At 42.3% G+C, this 18,599-nt stretch overlaps 1 protein-coding gene across 1 annotated transcript in view; it reads right to left on the bottom strand.

The window, feature by feature from the left end:
* The window catches only part of cplx2b (complexin 2b), a gene marked incomplete at its 3' end in the record, with an annotated part of 29,080 nt that extends 11,175 nt beyond the window's left edge, over positions 1–17,905 (bottom strand). The window contains exon 1 of the mRNA XM_079250385.1: positions 17,872–17,905. Coding sequence (XP_079106511.1) covers positions 17,872–17,902 — 31 coding nt within the window. The 5' untranslated portion in view covers positions 17,903–17,905. The remainder of the gene's footprint in view (positions 1–17,871) is intronic.
* Positions 17,906–18,599: the final 694 nt, after the last annotated feature.

Raw genomic sequence — 18,599 nt, 5'->3', positions numbered from 1 at the left:
TTCAATGTGTTAAAACAGTCAAACGCACAACATATGGGCTGGAACTATACTTAAGTGTGTATGTAAACACCAATGTCAGTATAGGCCAGAAATTTAATGGATGTCAGTTGATGAAACAGTAAAGTCCCATGATTTTAAAAACAGAGAATGACAATCTTTTTAGAAAAATGTAACCCTTATTCTACTTTTTGAAGAAAGATATAAAACCTGAATGAGAAATTATCCACCTTTCTCACACTTCTAATTCATATTCATTGGCTAAACTACCATTTGAATTGCTGGGAATATTTTAATCATTCTTTGAAAACCACAACCCCACCAGAAGGTGTTTAGTGTTAGCTAACACCATGTTGCTAGTATTTCTATGCACACATGTTGTTACTTTTCCATTTAGTTTTCACTGTTTAGTTCAGGGGTGTCAGAATCCAGTCCTCGAGGGCCGGAATCCGGCAGGTTTTTTGTTGTTTCCCTCCACCAACACAACTGATTCAAATCAATGGATCCACCAGCTTCTTGTCAAGCTGTTTGAGTGTCTGTCAGGTGTGTGTTGGAGCATGGGGACAGCAAAAACCTGCAGGACACTGGCTCTCCAGGACTGCAGTTTGACACCCCTGGTTTAGTTCATTGGAAAGGCAAGGCTGTAGCATAAACAGAACTATGCTTTTTCCAAGAGATGACCTCAAGACTCACTAACCAAGTGTTCATTGGCTTCCAGCGTCATTGTTCAGCTTTCTTCAGTGCAGAATGGTTTTCTTTCAACTTTCTACTATTGTTAGCTGTTTACATCTAACATCAGAGCTCTATTGAAGACACGGCGCTGCTAAGCCTTTTTTTTTCATATTATTGTAACAATGTGTGTTCACACATGCACAGTCAGTTTCCCCATATGAAAATCGCTACACTGCCTTTTAACCTTACTGAACCATGCCAATGCTCTACGTACGTTCACAGAGAATAACTGAATTGTAGCTTTGCTTTCAAGCTAGCTGAAGGGCTCACAGACAGCATGACCCCGCTGGAGATGCTTAAACAATTTTCACGTCTTTCTTTTAAGGAAAAATGTTGACACAACTGGTTCTAATGACATTGTCATGGTTTGGACTTTTTGTGTCTTAATTTTCCTGTTTTATTTGTAGTTTTTTCTGTTTAGCTCCTTTATGGCTTGTTTAGCTTTTGTTTCTGTTGATTTCATTCACCTGGGTTCATTTAGTTCATTTGTTTCACCTGTGTCTTGTTGTGTTCAGTGTATTTATACCCTTGGTTTCAGTTCTACGTTGTGGATTCATTGTGTTAGTCACTCTCCTGTGTGCTAAGGGTCCTGTGTTCCTGTGGTGCAAGAAATAAACCAGCCTTGACTCTGTGTCTCCGTCTCCGTCTCCGTCTGAATCTCTGCATTTAGGTCCACACCTCACCTCCACCAGCTGTGACAGACATAAAGTTAATTTGGAAAGTCTGGGAACTGCTATTAAATAATTTAGCCAGCTTTGCAAGCTTTTTTAAATGGTGTTTTACAATCTTAAAAGTGTTACATTCTAAGCAGGCACTTTGGTGCCTACACGTATTTATTATTTGTGTGTCTGTTGCCATTTGCGATTGCCTGCCTCCTGAACACTAGAGCTCACAGCATGTGCCTAGCACTTTGGATGCCTCAACAAATACAGATGAAAAGTAAAAATGTAATTATTCTAATTATCTAGAACAGGGGTCGGCAACGCAAAATGTTGAAATAGCCATATTGGACCAAAAAAACAAATATGTCTGGAGCCGCAAAAAATTAAAAGGCTTATATAAGCCTTATCATGAAGGCAACACATGCTTTATATATCTATATTAGCTATATTAGCCTACTATCAAAATGACTAAGTTGGTTACAAATACATAATGAGCCTTAATGATAAAATGTTTATTTTCCCTGCAGCGCATCCTGTAGAGAATGACGCACCACGTGATTATTCTGTTGTATGATGCCGCCACGTTTAACTTCATTACAATATTAATGAATTATGTTTCGTTGCATTGATCAAATTAAAACAATACAATACAGAAATCTGATTTTTTTTTTATGTCATTTTTATTTTTAAGAATTCGAAAAAAACAACAAAATGGAATGTGCATAACGCACCCCTTATCTGGGCAACAAACAGAGTGCAATAGAACGCAGCCTGCATTTATAAAAAATAAACCAGCAGCCTTTTACAAAAAAGGTAAAGTATATCAAATCAAATGAATACAGTTTGATTTCTGTCAAGCAAGTCAGTGCAAGGGTAAAACGCAGCAGCATCCTCTTCTCTTTAGACACGCAACCAACGCAGCTATCCTCCAACCTGAGCACCAAAACCCGATTATATTACCAAGTGTCATTTCAAATATATACTGACAAAAGTCAGAAATAATTGCATAAAAACATCCACTTTGTTCCTCAGTCTGTGTCTATGAAGGATTATGTTCTTACCTGTTTAATGTGACTTCTGTTGTCGGACATCACTGGTCAGCTTCTCAACATGTAAGATGTAACTTGTGCTGAATTAATGTCCTTGATTTGCTGATCAGTGATGTTGCCGCCATTTTAATGGTCCTTTCCTTCACTGTCTTAGCGGAGAGGGACATGTCTCTGATTTTCTGTATTATCTCGGTTTTGTTTTTGAGGTCTGCAAATACGTGTTCTGATATGTTGATGACTGACTCCTTCATGTATCACCATCTGTGAACGGTTTTCTACGCTTTATTATCTCCCGGGTTACAACAAAACTTGCAGCAGTAGTGGAGTTTGGAGATGCAATCCACTTAAATCTATTTTTGCGCTTCTCTAATTTCTCCAGAAGTAATGCAATCGCACTTTTTGTGTCACTCCCAACTGGGTACTGGCTGCAAATGTAGCATGCTTTCCCTGGAATTGTCTTTCCACATTACTCTTCTTGTTATTTAACAACTTCTCGCTACAGAGCAAACATTCAGGCAATCCTTCCGCATCGGCAATGAATACAAATGCAGTCCAAGAAACGTTGAATCCTCTGTTCTCCTCGGTTATTTTTCTCTTTTTCCCTTTGGGATCCATGTCCCTTCACACAGCCGCCGGTTTTGTTTACAACAAACACCTGCCTGGCATCCCGCGCTGCTGATAGGCTACGCGTGTCGCAGGCTATGACGCAAATCTTCCTTGACAGAAATGTTCAAATTTAATATTTATTCTACACATTTTTACAGCGCTGGAAAATGTTAAGAATGTTTGTGTCATGTTTGTCCTCCTACAGAACCATATCAAAACAAAAATATATATCCCTCCCCCATCTTTTTCCATTTTTTAAACATTTTTGAAAAAGCTCCAGGAAACCACCAGGGCAGTGCTAAAGAGCCGCATGCGGCTCCAGAGCTCCAGAGGTTTCCGACCCCTGACCTAGAGTATGACAAAAGGTTGGACATGTTTGATTTTAAAGGAATCATTATGATAACTTGACTCTCCTGCGCCTTTAGACAACATGGTCCATCCATTAGTCTCTCTCACTCTGTCCTTCTGTTTGTCCTCTGATGCTCCAAATTGTGTCCTCTATTTTTATTTGTCTTTTTTTCCTCTATTAATTCATATTTCAAGCCAAATTAAATTTTCTGGACACATTTATCAGTGCTCTTTACCTTCTTCTAATCTTAGCTCTCTTTGCTCCATTTCAAAATTTTATTTCATTCCCTGAATTTCCCCTGCATTTGATGGCACAAACCTACAACCAGCTTTGAAAGATGTTTTTCCTTTATTTCTGTCTGTCTCCGCCTCCATCAGTCCATTTAGAGTCAGCTCACAGATTCAGATCTGCAGACAAAGACGGACAATTCAAGGCTAAGTGCTCAAACAGCCCTAGTCCTCGTTTTGTCCTTTCAGTCCCTCATTATTCCACTTAGGTTTTCTCCTGGTCGTGCCTTTTGGCCACAAAGGCTTTAACGTACAAAAGCTCTGGTTTTGAAGAGGTTAAGAAGCACAGCAGTGAAGGTTGCAGCGCGATACTGAACAAAAAGAGCCCCTGTTGATAAGATCTGGTTCATTTACAATAGCTGGCTGGAGTTGGTTAAGGCATCTAGTTTTAATTTCCTGGCTGTATATGGAAAGATAATATCAGGCAGAGTCATGCACATGAAAATAAGCTGACTATGTCGTTGCTGCCAAAAAATGTCTGTTACCTTTACTGGGTATGACCAAAACAAGGTGTTGCATGTCACAATTCAACTTATTGAAGACTTTTGTGGAGCTGTTTGTGGATTTTGCTGGAGGGTTAATTAATCCAGTATAAACCTAGGTATGTATTCAATAGATAATGCTTTTTAGTTTTGATGTGTCAGCTGTTTGTTCAGTACAAGAGAACAGAAAGTTGTTTTGTACTCTTGACAGCTTTGAATAAACTTGTAACCTTAATTCATTTCATATGTAAAACAAGTGCAACCCTCTTTAAAATGCATGTTGTTGGCATGGAAACTGTGAAAATAAAGTCACTTTGTTGTTTGTGACTGACTTCCTCATTGTATTAATAAAGCAAAAGTTAACCTCCCCCTATATCCCATCAACTTTGTGATGATCAAACAGCCCTAGTTTCCAGGTCCACCTCCCTCTCTGTTTACAGTCCTGACTTTGGGTTTCCACCTGGTCTTCCATCCATGTTGCTGGACATTAGACTGAAAACAAATGTTTTCTGAAAAGACAACAATTTTCTACTACAAAAAAGGAAAATCAAAGTCAACAGGACTATTTGTTAACATGTGGCCAGAGCCCTGTTAGTTCCAGTCACATGTTAACCATTAACCAATGAAATCCCAAATGCAAATAGAGCTCTAGGAATAAAACCTAATAATAAATAAAGTAAACCGAAACTGAAACTAAGTTTAAGGTACCTCTCTATAATTATTCATGCATGATACTCAAACACAATGTGCAAATTTCCTTCGACGTTATTACTATATGAATATTTAATTAGATTTTAATGAAGGAGCAGGAAGAAAGAGTTCTGGCAGCGAGAACCTTTATGAAGTGGCACGTGAGTACACGTTAAAAACTGTATCAGTGGATCAGAAAGCCACCCTTTAAAAAAGTATTTAGATTCTGCAACCGAAAATAAAAGCTAGTCAACCAATGACAAGAAAACAAAATTTAACACATACACAAAGTGGTCCAAAGTTTGTCTGAAATTGATATTTGTGCATCCTGTGACTTTCTTCCTCTTCCCTCTAGTCACTGATATCAGGACATTGTGGCCTGATTCTCACAGTCAAGAATGACATCTATAGTATCAGTGCGGTTGGTGCGTGTTGTCCATAAGACACACTCAAACAGTCTTTGACACATGTAAATGAGTTATTGGTCTGTCTCATTTTACCAAATTAAAAGTGGAACCACACCAAGATGTAGATATTTCCCATTTTTTATTCCACTTGATGTGTTCAACTTTTATGTTTTGTTTGCCATGTAGCTGGTAAAGATTTTGATGTGACTAGACTTTTCCTGAGAGTTGCTTAGAAACATATTCAGGGCAAACAGGTGCAAAGAAGAAGAAAAAAGTAAACAGGAGGAGACAGGAAGGAGGAAGTCTGAGCTAAAAAAAAAAAAAAAACTGCATAGAAAATGAGAATAGATTGGAGAGGACAACAGAGTTTAAATCAGTGAGATGAGCCACGCACCGCTGACTCCTCCTCCAGCCAGACAGATGGATGGTAGTGCTGCTCGGGTGAAGGATTTTGAAAAATTGAGCTCATTTAAATAATGGATCACTTCTATTGCCAAAATACGCCCTCCATAAGTCACACAGGCGCCTGGAATTGCAAAGAAAAAAAAACCTGCAGCATCCATCAGGTGTCTGAGCAGCATGCAGGCTGGCTCTGCATTGTGGAAGGTTTGCTGAGGCCTGTTTTCTTCAGAAATCCCAAAGTTCCTGTGAGGCTGCCTGAATCTGTGTATACTGTCTGGGATCGGCCTATCAACCTGCCATGCAGCTTCCTGTTTGTGCAGCAATTTCACCTGCTCAGCTTCACTCCGTCTGCACAGGAAATGAGTTAGCTGGACCTGCCTGGTAAGGACCAGGTCATTCTGATCTCCAAGAGATTATCACGTTATCTTTCATTTCAGTTTCTTTATGAGAAAAGACAAGATTTCAGAGGCCTTATATTGTAACAAAGGCAGAAAACCAGGATGTTGTAAACACAACAGATGGAACCATAGCTAGCAGAGACATTGCTGCATATCAAACACATTACATGCACTGAAATCCTCCAACATCTTCATACGTTCGTTTGTTTTCCAAACCGCTCAGTCCAATTTCAACCTATTGGGCAAGAGTCATCAGTCCATTACAGAGAGACAAACAACCTTTCTGTGTTCCAGACTAGACTGGAAGACCTGGTGAGAACACAGAAAGGCCACTGCTGAGCCTCCCCACCCCAGCTGAGGATTGAACCAGCAACCTTCTTGCTATAAAACCACAGTTCTAACCGTTACACCACAAGGACATCTTTTTATCAGTAAATGGAAAATTACATGAAAAAGTAAATACATTTGTCCTTGTGTGTTTTAATATTTTCCTGTATGCATCAACCCTAATAAAACATTCATTCATTATCTGAACAGCTTAATCTGACCAAGGTTCGTGGGGAAGCTGGAGCCTATCCCAGCAGTCATATTGAATATGATTATCCAACATATTATCCCAGCATATTGAATGCTACAATGCTAGGACATTAGACTGGATGTCTAGCATTCAGTCTAGCAGTCTTGTTTTAGACATTACAACTGTTAGGACATTGCTATTTAATGCTAATACTGAATCCCTATCCCAGCATATTGAATTTACCTTTGGGGATTAAAAAAGTATTTTTCCTTCATTTCATTTCAGTCTTTGGATGAGAGGCGCAGTACAACCTGGACCATCGCAGCCGAATAAAACATAGTAAAGTATAAAAAACTTGAGGTAACAATCATAAAGGTTGGTCACATGATGTTTTCTAATTGTGAATTAATAATTTGGAATTAACAGTATTTGCCTCCAAGTTTACTTGAAAATAATGAGTCAGAATGGAGGTTTACATCTTTACTTAATTCTGCTTTAGCTCGGCGGGTTGGACTAGACTTTTTTTCAGCAGCTGAGAAGGAGAAGGAAGATAGTCTATCGAACACAGTAGGCAAAACAAAGCGTGGAATAGGTGCGTTATCCAGATGGGACAAGGTAAGGAGCATCCGCAGAATGAATGGAAATAACTTAAATCCAAATATGGGTTTACATGAATTAATCAGTTCGGATTTAAAATGCGAATAACCCAGATCCTTACTTCGGAATTCAGTTTAATTGCGAATTGACTTTTCTATTTGGAATTAGGTCTTTACATGGCTATTTTTCCACCAGTTTGAAAGCGGAATTAACTTTTATTCGGAATTAAAGAAAAATTAAAACTTCCATGTAAACGTGGCCAATATGTGTGAGTGTTTAGCTCTTTTACATGTAATTATTTTCCTCTCAACAGCCAAATATCTAAAAAGGCCAAAACAAGATGCATCAATAAGCTCTAGTGCAGAAACAAGTTTAAAATTCTTTGTTTATTTCTTTCTTTATTTATTTACTTGTTGGTTAAGGAGACAAGAAGATGCTTCTAGAGTTGTGCTATGCAACATGGAAAGCTGGTGGGAGGGGTGTCTGTATGTGTGTGTGATTGATCAGGTGTGTTTCTATATTTGTATTCTTTGTTGTTTTTAATGTATGCAAAGCACTTCTGCTTCAGGTATGAAAGGTGCTGTACCAATTTGATTTGATTTGATATCATCTGACTACTCCATCTGAGATGTGTTTGTTGCAGCACGGAAGGGAAAGTTTTGAAACATCTTGCTAAACAAATTGTAAAAGAAGACAGTCAAATGAAATACTGAATACTGACTATATCTTTCTTTTGATTCATAATGTTTGTTAAAACTGCTGAGAGGAAAAATGTTTGTATTATGAGGTGAGCTGTAAAAAATCAAAATCCTTTTACCTTTTAACTTAATCAAATGTTTAGATTTGATATTGTGATTTAATTAGGTATTCTTCTATTCAGGTTTGTCAGAACAAATAAAGTTTATTTACTGCATTACATTGAATCATGCTTTAGTAGGTCATTGGTCCTGACTTTAGGCCACAGCAGATGGTTAATAGAAGCACAGCTTGGTTAGTTTGTGTCACAGAGATTTATCGATTCGACTGGTTCTGATTCACTCAGCTGACCAGTCTTGCTTTAGACGAAGTTAAGACCACCAATCTTCTGCGGTTAATGCAGTAACACTGTGAGAAAATTAGCTTAGCCCACTCAGTAGGGTTCTGCATAGATGTGCTCACTTTTTCCTCCCCATATGTTGGATTTTTTTCTGAGTTTGCTCGGTTGCTTATTCATATTTATAAACATCTAGCTACGTCTCAGTCAGATAAGTACTGGTTTGTCCAAAGAGATAAGGTCAACTTCATTTGACAGCAACTCCACAGGAGGTAAATAACAACTTTTAACTGGATGGATGGATGGATGGATAAATGGGAGTCTGCGGGAGGAGCTGTAGGGGTCGGGTGCAATGTGAGCTGGGGGGCAGCAAGGGGCGGGGACCCTGGCGGTCTGAGCCCCGGATGCAGAAGCTGGCTCTAGGGACGTGGAACGTCACCTCTCTGGTGGGGAAGGAGCCTGAGCTTGTGCGCGAGGTTGAGCGGTTCCGACTAGATATAGTTGGACTCACCTCGATGCATGGCTTGGGCTCTGGAACCAGTATCCTCGAGAGGGGCTGGACTTTCTTCCACTCTGGAGTTGCTCATGGCGAGAGGCGCCGAGCAGGTGTGGGCATTCTCATCAGCCCCCACCTTGGTGCCTGCACGTTGGGGTTTACCCCAGCGAATGAAAGGGTAGTTTCCCTCCGCCTCCGGGTGGGGGGACGGGTCCTGACTGTTGTCTGTGCGTATGCACCGAACAGCAGTTCAGAGTACCCACCTTTTCTGGAGTACTTGAAGGGAGTGCTGGAGGGTGCTCCTTCTGGGGACTCCATTGTTCTGCTGGGGGACTTCAATGCTCACGTGGGCAATGACAGTGAGACCTGGAGGGCAGTGATTGGGAGGCATGTCCCCCACCCCTTTGAACCCAAATGGTGTTTTGTTATTGGACTTCTGTGCTCGTCATGGATTGTCCATAACGAACACCATGTTCCAACATAAGAGTGTCCATATGTACACCTAGCATCAGGATTCCCTGGGCCGCAGTTCGATGATCGATTTTGCAGTTGTATCATCGGACCTGCGGCCACATGCCTTGGACACTCGGGTGAAGAGGGGGGTGGAGCTGTCAACTGATCACCACCTGGTGGTGAGTTGGCTCAGATGGTGGGGGAGGAAGCCGGTCAGATCTGGCAGGCCCAAACGTGTTGTGAGGGTCTGTTGGGAACGTCTGGCTAGGTCCCCCGTCAGAGCGAGCTTCAACTCCCACCTTCAGCAGAGCTTCAAACATGTCCCGAGTGAGGCAGGGGACATTGAGTCCGAATGCGCTGTGTTCCGTGCCTCTATTGCTGAGGCGGCCAGCCAGAGCTGTGGCTGTAAGGTCGTTGGTGCCTGTCGTGGCGGTAATCCCAGGACTCGTTGGTGGACACCAGCAGTGAGGGATGCCGTCAAGCTGAAGAAGGAGTCCTATCAGGCCTTCTTGGCCTGTGGGACTCTGGAGGCAGCTGATGGGTACCGATAGGCTAAGCGGCATGCAGCTTCAGCTGTCGCCGAGGCAAAAACTCGGGCATTGGAGGAGTTCGGCGAGGCCATGGAGAAAGACTTCCGGACGGCTTCGAGGAGATTCTGGTCCACCATCCGGCGGCTCAGGAGGGGGAGGCAGTGCTCCATCAACACTGTGTACAGTGGAGATGGGGAGCTGCTGACCTCAACTCGGGACGTTATGGGTCGGTGAAAGGAATACTTTGAAGACCTCCTCAATCCTACCAACACGTCTTCCGAGGAGGAAGCAGAGCTGGGGGACTCAGGTGTAGACTCTCCTATCACTGGGGCTGAAGTCGCTGAGGTGGTCAAAAAGCTCCTTGGCGGCAAGGCCCCGAGGGTGGATGAGATCCGCCCAGAGTTCCTTAAGGCTCTGGATGCTGTGGGGCTGTCCTGGCTGACACGCTTCTGCAGCATCGCGTGGACATCGGGGACAGTGCCACTGGATTGGCAGACTAGGGTGGTGTGTTCCAATTATAGGGGAATCACACTCCTCAGCCTCCCTGGGAAGGTCTGTTCAGGGGTCCTGGAGAGGAGGGTCCGCCGGATAGTTGAATCTCGGATTGAGTAGGAGCAGTGTGGTTTCCGTCCTGGTCGCTGAACAGTGGACCAGCTCTATACCCTCTTTGGCTTCCTGGAGGGGGTATGGGAGTTTGCCCAACCAGTCTACATGTGCTTTGTGGACCTGGAGAAGGCATTCGACCGTGTCCCCCGGGGGCTCCTGTGGGGGGTACTCCGGGAGTATGGGGCACCCTTGTGCGAGCTGTCCGGTCCCTGTATGACAGTTGTCAGAGATTGGTCCGCATTGCCTGTAGTAAGTCGGATTCGTTTCCGGTGAGGGCTGGACTCCGCCAAGACTGCCCTTTATCACCGATTCTGTTCATAACTTATATGGACAGAATTTCTAGGCGCAGCCGAGGTGTTGAGGGGATCCGAGTTGGTGGGCTCAGGATTGGGTCACTGCTTTTTGCAGATGATGTGGTCCTGTTGGCTTCATCTGGTTGTGATTTCCAGCTCTTGCTTGAGCGATTCGCGGCCGAGTGTGAAGCAGCTGGGATGGGAATCAGCACCTCCAAATCTGAGACCATGGTCCTCAGCCGGAATAGGGTGGATTGCCCTCTCCGGGTCGGGAGTAAGGTCCTGCCTCAAGTGGAGGAGTTTAAATATCTCTGGGTCTTGTTCACGAGTGAGGGAAGGATGGAGCGCAAGATCGACAGACGGATCGGTGTGGCGTCTGCAGTAATGCAGACTCTGCGTTGGTCTGTCGTGGTGGAGAAGGAGCTGAGCCAGAAGGCGAAGCTCTCGATTTATCCAGTCGATCTACGTTCCTACCCTCACCTATGGTCATGAGCTGTAGGTGGTGACCGAAAGAACGAGATCTCGTATACAGGCGGCTGAAATGAGTTTCCTCCGCAGGGTGGCCGGGCTCTCCTTTAGAGATAGGGTGAGGAGCTCGGTCATCCGGGAGGGGCTCAGAGTAGAGCCGCTGCTCCTCCGCATCGAGAGGAACCAGTTGAGGTGGCTTGGGCATCTGGTCAGGATGCCTCCTGGACGCCTCCCTGGTGAGGTGTTTCAGGTACGTCCCTCTGGGAGGAGACCCCGGGGAAGACCCAGGACACGCTGGAGGGATTATATCTCTCAGCTGGCCTGGGAACGCCTCGGGATCCCCCCCGCAGAGTTGGCAAATGTGGCTGGGGAGAGGGAAGTCTGGGCTTCCCTGCTTAGGCTGCTGCCCCCGCGACCCGACCCCAGATAAGAGGCATGAAGATGAAGGATGGATGAATGGATGGATGGAGGGATGGATGGATCGATGGATGGATGGATTGATGGATGGATGGATAGTGTATGAAAATACACAGTAATTAAAGTAAAGGGGAGGGAATGCTCCAGTATGATAGGGAGGAGAGTGGAACAGAAGGTCAGTGACGATGAGGAATTTTGTTCCCATCAATAACAGGAAGGACAGACCTTTGATTAAAGCAGGCTTATAACTAATAAAATGAAGTAATGGTGTTGATGCTTGTAAAAAATAAATGAATGGACATTGAAAGAAGTAGAATGTAAAATATTTTAACAATGTTATTGTCTAGAGTCATATCTCTTGAGCTTGATCATGATTGGTTAACGCTGTCAAAATCAGACTAATAATGCCTGCGAGGGGCCTCATGTCTTCTTCTGTGAGATACAAATTTGCTTCTGCAGTTTTTCCATTGTTACCGCCACCAAGGTGGAGGTTATGGTTTGTCTATGTTGGCTTGTCTGCCTTTCTGTTAACAAAATGGGTTACACAGAGTTTTCACTTTCGAGTTTATTGGTGCTTAGAAACCAGCCTAGAAGTGTGTTTCCAACTACTGGCCTGATGTGTGCTCAGAAAATTGTATCTTTATTGATAATTATTTTTTTATCATTTACAATATTTATCAAAACAATAAAATGTACAGTTTCCTCTTTTATATGTATGTAGAAATCTGACAAATAGATGTGAATCAAATAGGTTTCAAAGGTCCCAACTTTTTTATTGGATTTTGTATTATTAAATTAAGACAATGGTATAAATTTGAAAGCCCTGAAAGCTAACTAATGGGTCTGTAGGTTTTATGTTTTCGATCTGTCATTTAAAAAAAAAAAAAAATCCCCCTTTTTGAAATGACTTCCAAACCATCATTTCATCCTTTCACTCTTTTCCTGTATTTTTTTCTTTAAACAACCAAAATTGGCTCTGAAACACACAAAGCTGTTGCGACAAGATTTATTTTTGTCCAACAGAACTCATGAAAGCAGCTTTATTTACCGCTCTGTAAAAAAGGGCGAAGGGAAACAGAAGAGTAAATTTATGGCGGGTTAAGGGAAAGACGATTGAGACAACCGAGCAGCAGAATGAAGGAGAAGTGACTGGATGCAAAATGAGGAGAACTGAAGAAAGGATGAAAGATAGATGGAGGATGGGCAGGAACAAGGGCGGAAGGAACAAGGGAGGAAGGACGAAGACAAAGGGCAAGCTGAGCTGTAAAGCAATAAATCTCATTTCATTCTGGCTGGTGGTCACAGCTGATGAAATTAGATGAGAGGGCTGATTTAAAGAGGCATGACCTCTAGCCCCAGAGACCCCTCACTTACTTGAACATTCGCACACCATTTTTATGTTTCGCTCAGTAAATGAGTCCAACCTGAGGCAATGTGGAGACCACAGGGTGTGAGCGGGAAGAAAACCAAGCAGGGTGGAATGACAGCTCATGGTAACGTTATCCTCCGTCGTCGTGTCCTCTAAGGGGTTATTGCATCAAGTATTTCTCACGCAAAGGCTGGCTTGGTGTGGCCATTATGATCATTTTGTCCTTAGAGCGCCTCAGGTTTTACTGGGTTAAAACAAAGCACTCCAAACCAGAAAAACACTCAGAGTACATGTCTCTCTCAAGGCTGGGTAAACATCGAAATGAGTTATCTTTGCATCAGGAAGCACACAGCTACAGCCATGGGATACAAATCATTTAGATCTGTGCTTCATTTCAAAGGCTGAGTGAGCTCTTAAGCATACAAAGTTCTACGTGACGAATCTCTTTTTCTTTCTTTTAACGCTTGTATTATGTTGAAAAAAAATCACATTGATTATGTTGCGGGTCATTTTGACCCACACTGTGTAAATCTACTCACAACATTTAAAAAAATCTAGTTCAACCTATAACAACTTTTTTCAGATGATGTAAACTTTTAGAAAAGAGACATTCATCAACATAATCTTTTAACTACAACTAACTAACTACCACATTTAAGATCTATTTTTGTTTTTCCTTCTTCACAACTACTTTTAACTCGCCCCATTTTCTCTGATGTTCTCAGTTTGAATTTTTTCAATGTCCTCCAGATGATGGACAGACAGTAACTGTGTTTTCTGTGGACGTAATTCTTGCACGTTCTGGCTTGTTTTTTCTGACTGTTACAAACATTTAGCTTTCCCTTTAGAATTTAATCTCCAAGGCAGTGGGATGTAAAGAAGCTTTCACATGTGATGTTATGTACCTCCAGGTGACTTTCCATTGTACACTTACATATTTTACGCATAGCTAGATTTTGAATCACAGGCTATCCATATTTTTAAGCCATACTTGGCAGGCTTGTTAGGCATCTATTGTCAGAAAGGACAGCACCGCCTAAATGATATAGGGCACTCATCAACAGTAACATGCAAACCAAGATTGAACAACAAAGGTAGAATTTCAACCCATTTGTCTCATACATCTGATCGCAGCTAGCTTGTCTCTTTCATGTCAATTCGTTCTGGTATCGCTCTGGTATTGCGGTTGTCAAATCAGATGACTCGAGATTTTATGTCAAATGTCTCCAGAGACGTTGTTGCTTCCACAGACTTACAGTACAGGGGCGAGAAAGTTTAACCCCAAGACACACCTGAGTGTCTGTGTATGAATGTCTATTCTAAAGCATTAAAAACATAAATAAGCAATCAAAATTAAGTACATTAAATATACATTTTTTACTCTAATCAGCAACTTACCCACACTAAAGTGTCTGGGTCAAAATGACCCCCAACATCATCTTTGTATATAAACACTGCACAGATGTCCGTCTATTCATCAAAGTCTTCAAATTTCACTCAAAAGTTCATGAGCCCAGAAGAGGAAAAGTCACAAATTTTCATGATGAAAAAGAAAGGATAACCAGTAGTTCGTTCATCACAAAAAGTGAAATGGGTCAAATTGACCCTTAACATAATATAAAGGTTAAATATATAAACACAGATATAGATGTACATACATATACATATATATCCATCCATCCCATCCATCCATCCATCTTCTGCTGCTTATCTGGGGTCGGGTCGCGGGGCAGCAGCCTAAGCAGGGAAGCCCAGACTTCACTCTCCCCAGCCACATTTGCCAACTCTGCGGGGGGGATCCCGAGGCATTCCCAGGCCAGCCGAGAGATATAATCCCTCCAGCGTGTCCTGGGTCTTCCCCGGGGTCTCCTCCCAGAGGGACGTGCCTTGAACACCTCACCAGGGAGGTCCAGGAGGCATCCTGACCAGATGCCCGAGCCACCTCAACTGGTTCCTCTCGATGCGGAGGAGCAGCGGCTCTACTCTGAGCCCCTCCCGGATGACCGAGCTCCTCACCCTATCTCTAAGGGAGAGCCCGGCCACCCTGCGGAGGAAACTCGTTTCAGCCGCCTGTATACGAGATCTCGTTCTTTCGGTCACGACCCACAGCTCATGACCATAGGTGAGGGTAGGAACGTAGATCGACTGGTAAATCGAGAGCTTTGCCTTCTGGCTCAGCTCCTTCTCCACCACGACAGACCGGCGCAGAGCCCGCATTACCGCAGACGCTGCACCGATCCGTCTGTCGATCTCGCGGTCCATCCTTCCCTCACTTGTGAACAAGACCCCGAGATATTTAAACTCCTCCACTTGAGGCAGGACCTCACTCCCGACCCGGAGAGGGCAATCCACCCTATTCCGGCTTATATATATATACATATATATACATATACATATACATATACATATACATATACATATACATATACATATACATACACAAACATATGCATATCATTTTCACTGTTATCCATCTCTATTACTGATTACTAGGATCGTCTCATTGGCTCCGTGTAATCCTTCAAATAATAAATTCTTGACAAACTTTCAATAGTCATGCCCCCCCCTCGCCTTCCCTCGCCCATTACTTTGAAGACTCTTGTGTCTGCCATCTAGTAGTGGACATTAGTGGCAGGTTTAAACTTTTACTGGAGATGTTGCATCCTACTTGTTGCAATTTGTACAACTTTGGCAGATAAAGAGTTCATTCTAACCAGCAGATCTAACCTCTGTGTGTGGTTACAAACAGGTGATTGGCTGGCTGTGTAGTCTTCTGTCTAGCTCAGGGGTGTCAAACTCAAATTCACAGACGGCCAGAATGAAAACGAGGAACAAAGTAGAGGGCCAAACTAATTTTTTATTAGAAAGTGACAGCTATTATTCATGTTTTTATTATCTTTGAGATACAGTACTGTATTAAACATTTTCATATATTAAATCATAGCTAGGCCTGTTTTTGCTTAAACACTGAACCGAGAACAGGTTTTTTTTTTTATTTTGTTTTGTGTTTTTTTTTGTTTTAAAAACTGAAATAAATATCAGGCCTCTATATCTGGAACCTTATATTCTTTTTATCTTATTATCATCTTTTCATCACAGGCCATCAAGGCCAACACCTAAAAAAAAACAAAAAACAATTATCTCTTTCAACTTTGAACAGACCATTTCTTCAGTAACTAGCTTTGTTTGCTTCCATTTACTCTGATAATGCACATGGGTCCAATCCAGATACTTGGCAACGCTCTTTACATGCAAGTGCATCAATTTGTGGAGTCAGGCTCTGAGCTGAGGAATTCCTCAGGACTGAATGAAGGTGTTCATCAGTGAGACGACGCCTGTGTGTTGTTTTGTTTATCTTCATTAAAGAAAACAGTTGCTCACACAGATATGTGCTGCCGAACATAGAGAGCATTTGCGCAGCTTGGGCACGAAGTTGGAACAGCGTGTCAGGGAGGTAAGGTGGAAAATGCGCAGCACCAACAGTCATACTTTGACTTGAGCGTGTCATGAAACTGTAGCTCAATAAGCTCCATTTGGAGGTTGGTTGGTGCGCTTTTCACGTCAACCGCAAACGGGTTGCTAAAAAGTTCAAATCTACATTTTTTGGCTTCAAAGTCGGCAAATCCTCCGGTAAATTTAGCGCTGAGTCGATTGAGTATTTCAGCAAACAGCAAAAGGCAACACAGCAGTAGAGGTCTGCTTAGAGCGTGTGCTTAATAGCAGGTTTGCTAATGAGTGTCAACACAAGAGATGGGGCGGTTTTCTAGTGCCAAGACAGCATTGTGGGATTTGTAGTGTTAGTGGTACGTGCACTGTATAATGAATCGGCAGGCCAGACGTAATACATATTTGAAATCATCTTGCGGGCCAAATATAATTAGCCCACAGGCCAGAGTTTGACATGTGTGGTCTAGGTGGTCCCAGTTCTCCTTCATCAGTAAATTAGAGCAGTTTCCCATTCACTGTCTGCTGACTTTGTTGGGCTTTGAGCTGTAAGTTGTGGTGCCTGTAAAAAGCCTTACTTGGGCCTAGGTTAACAGTTTTCGGGGGGGGTTGGGGTTAAAGATTTTCATTTCTCACATATATGTGGATCGCATGGATCCTGATGTTATGATATGAACATGTTTATGTGGTTTTCTAGTAGCTAACATATCCCAATAGAATGAAAGCTTTCTTTGGTGTACCCCCTAACCTTAACACTCTGGGGACGCCGGCATCGTCAGCGATGCCAGGGACCATGTTGTGTTTAATCGAGCATAGCTGTTGAACCGTAACATACTTTTTTTCCCTCTTAATCGGGAGACTCCGGGCTTTCAGACGGTAGTTCCGGCATCACTGTAGCCCATTCATAGGTGATACAGTGTTGTGTCAAAAATAGGTGTTCCAATCAGAGCCTTTGTCTTTGGCTCATGACACGTGTTTGTCCAATCAGAGCTGATGATGCCTCAGGAAACGCCTCCAAACAGTGTCAATCACTATGCATCAGTGTCATTAGCAGTCGGATAGCTGCCTTCTGTATTTACAAGGCCGATAAATTATGAAAACAACAGTTTTTATGCACGCATACCATGTATAATTGCTCAAACAAACATTTGCATTACTGAAATAGTTTATTTCAACATAAAAACGACACAACGGTGTCGTAACAGATGTATAACTTGGTAACAGATACAGTGTGTGCAGCTAACAGTGATTTCGGAAAGCTGCGGTGCTTCAGCCCCCTTCAGTACCTTTGGTCATGCTTCAAAATTATAACACTCTTTATTTCAAGCAAAGGAGTCTCATTTACATAGCAGTTTATGATATTTCAATAAAAAAAATAAAAAAAAAAAAGTATAGAACATTATGGGGCATTGAAATGTGGTGTTTATTAGCATTTAAACTAAAAAAAAGTCAAGCGGGGTTTATTTCTCTAAAATACCCTTGGTCCCCAGAGGGTTAACCTTCTGTGGACTGCATGTATGAGGAAATCATCTCTAACTCGGATGCTATAGGAGTGAAAAACATTGAAATGAGCAACGGAGTACTTACCACCTAAAGCTTGCTTCATTACAAAATCCATGGTTCCTGCTTTTTAGTTCAGATGTTCTCCTTTAATGTCGAAAACCTCTACACATGTAGCCGCCAAGCCTGACGATGTCTCGATCTGCCTCAGCTTCCCCTCTGATGCAACGTTGGGTGTCTCTAATGATGTTCTGTTGGACAGAAATAACAAAAAATTAAGATTAATGCACATTACAGCACATTGACCCTTTATAGGACACTCAATGAAATACCTTCAAATTAGACATTTTAATCTAAAAATGTCCTTTTGGTGTGTACCAAGACCTCCATTCTATTGTTACATTAACAAAAAAATAAAAGTTTCATGCTGAATATGAAAGAAAACAAAGTGACCAAAAATAGTCACTTGCTCCACAAAGAGTTAAATAAACCCAAAGACAGATTTCAGACGGTAATAAAAATGGTATTAAACAGCTATAAACAGCGCTGACATGGAAAACAAAAGATCTTCTTAACCTTCCACCCTGTGACGGGAATCTCATTCTGAGAGGAATGTGAATCAATAGCGATCAATACTGAGGCCTTTTACTGTGAGTCACTTCTCCGTTACTCACTAAAAGCAAATTAGTCACCTCTAAATGACACCTTTTGTAAATATTTGATTAAAAATTGAAAGCAAAATGATGTGTTAAAACACCCAACATGCAAGAAAAATGATATCGACTGGACATTCACAAACCCATTCCAGATGGAAA

This window comes from Telmatherina bonti (genome assembly GCF_933228915.1).
Source record: "Telmatherina bonti genome assembly, chromosome: 12".
NCBI lineage: Eukaryota > Metazoa > Chordata > Actinopteri > Atheriniformes > Telmatherinidae > Telmatherina > Telmatherina bonti.
The sequence above is the reverse complement of the archived record's forward strand: the minus strand, read 5'-3'. Positions and strand labels throughout refer to the sequence as shown.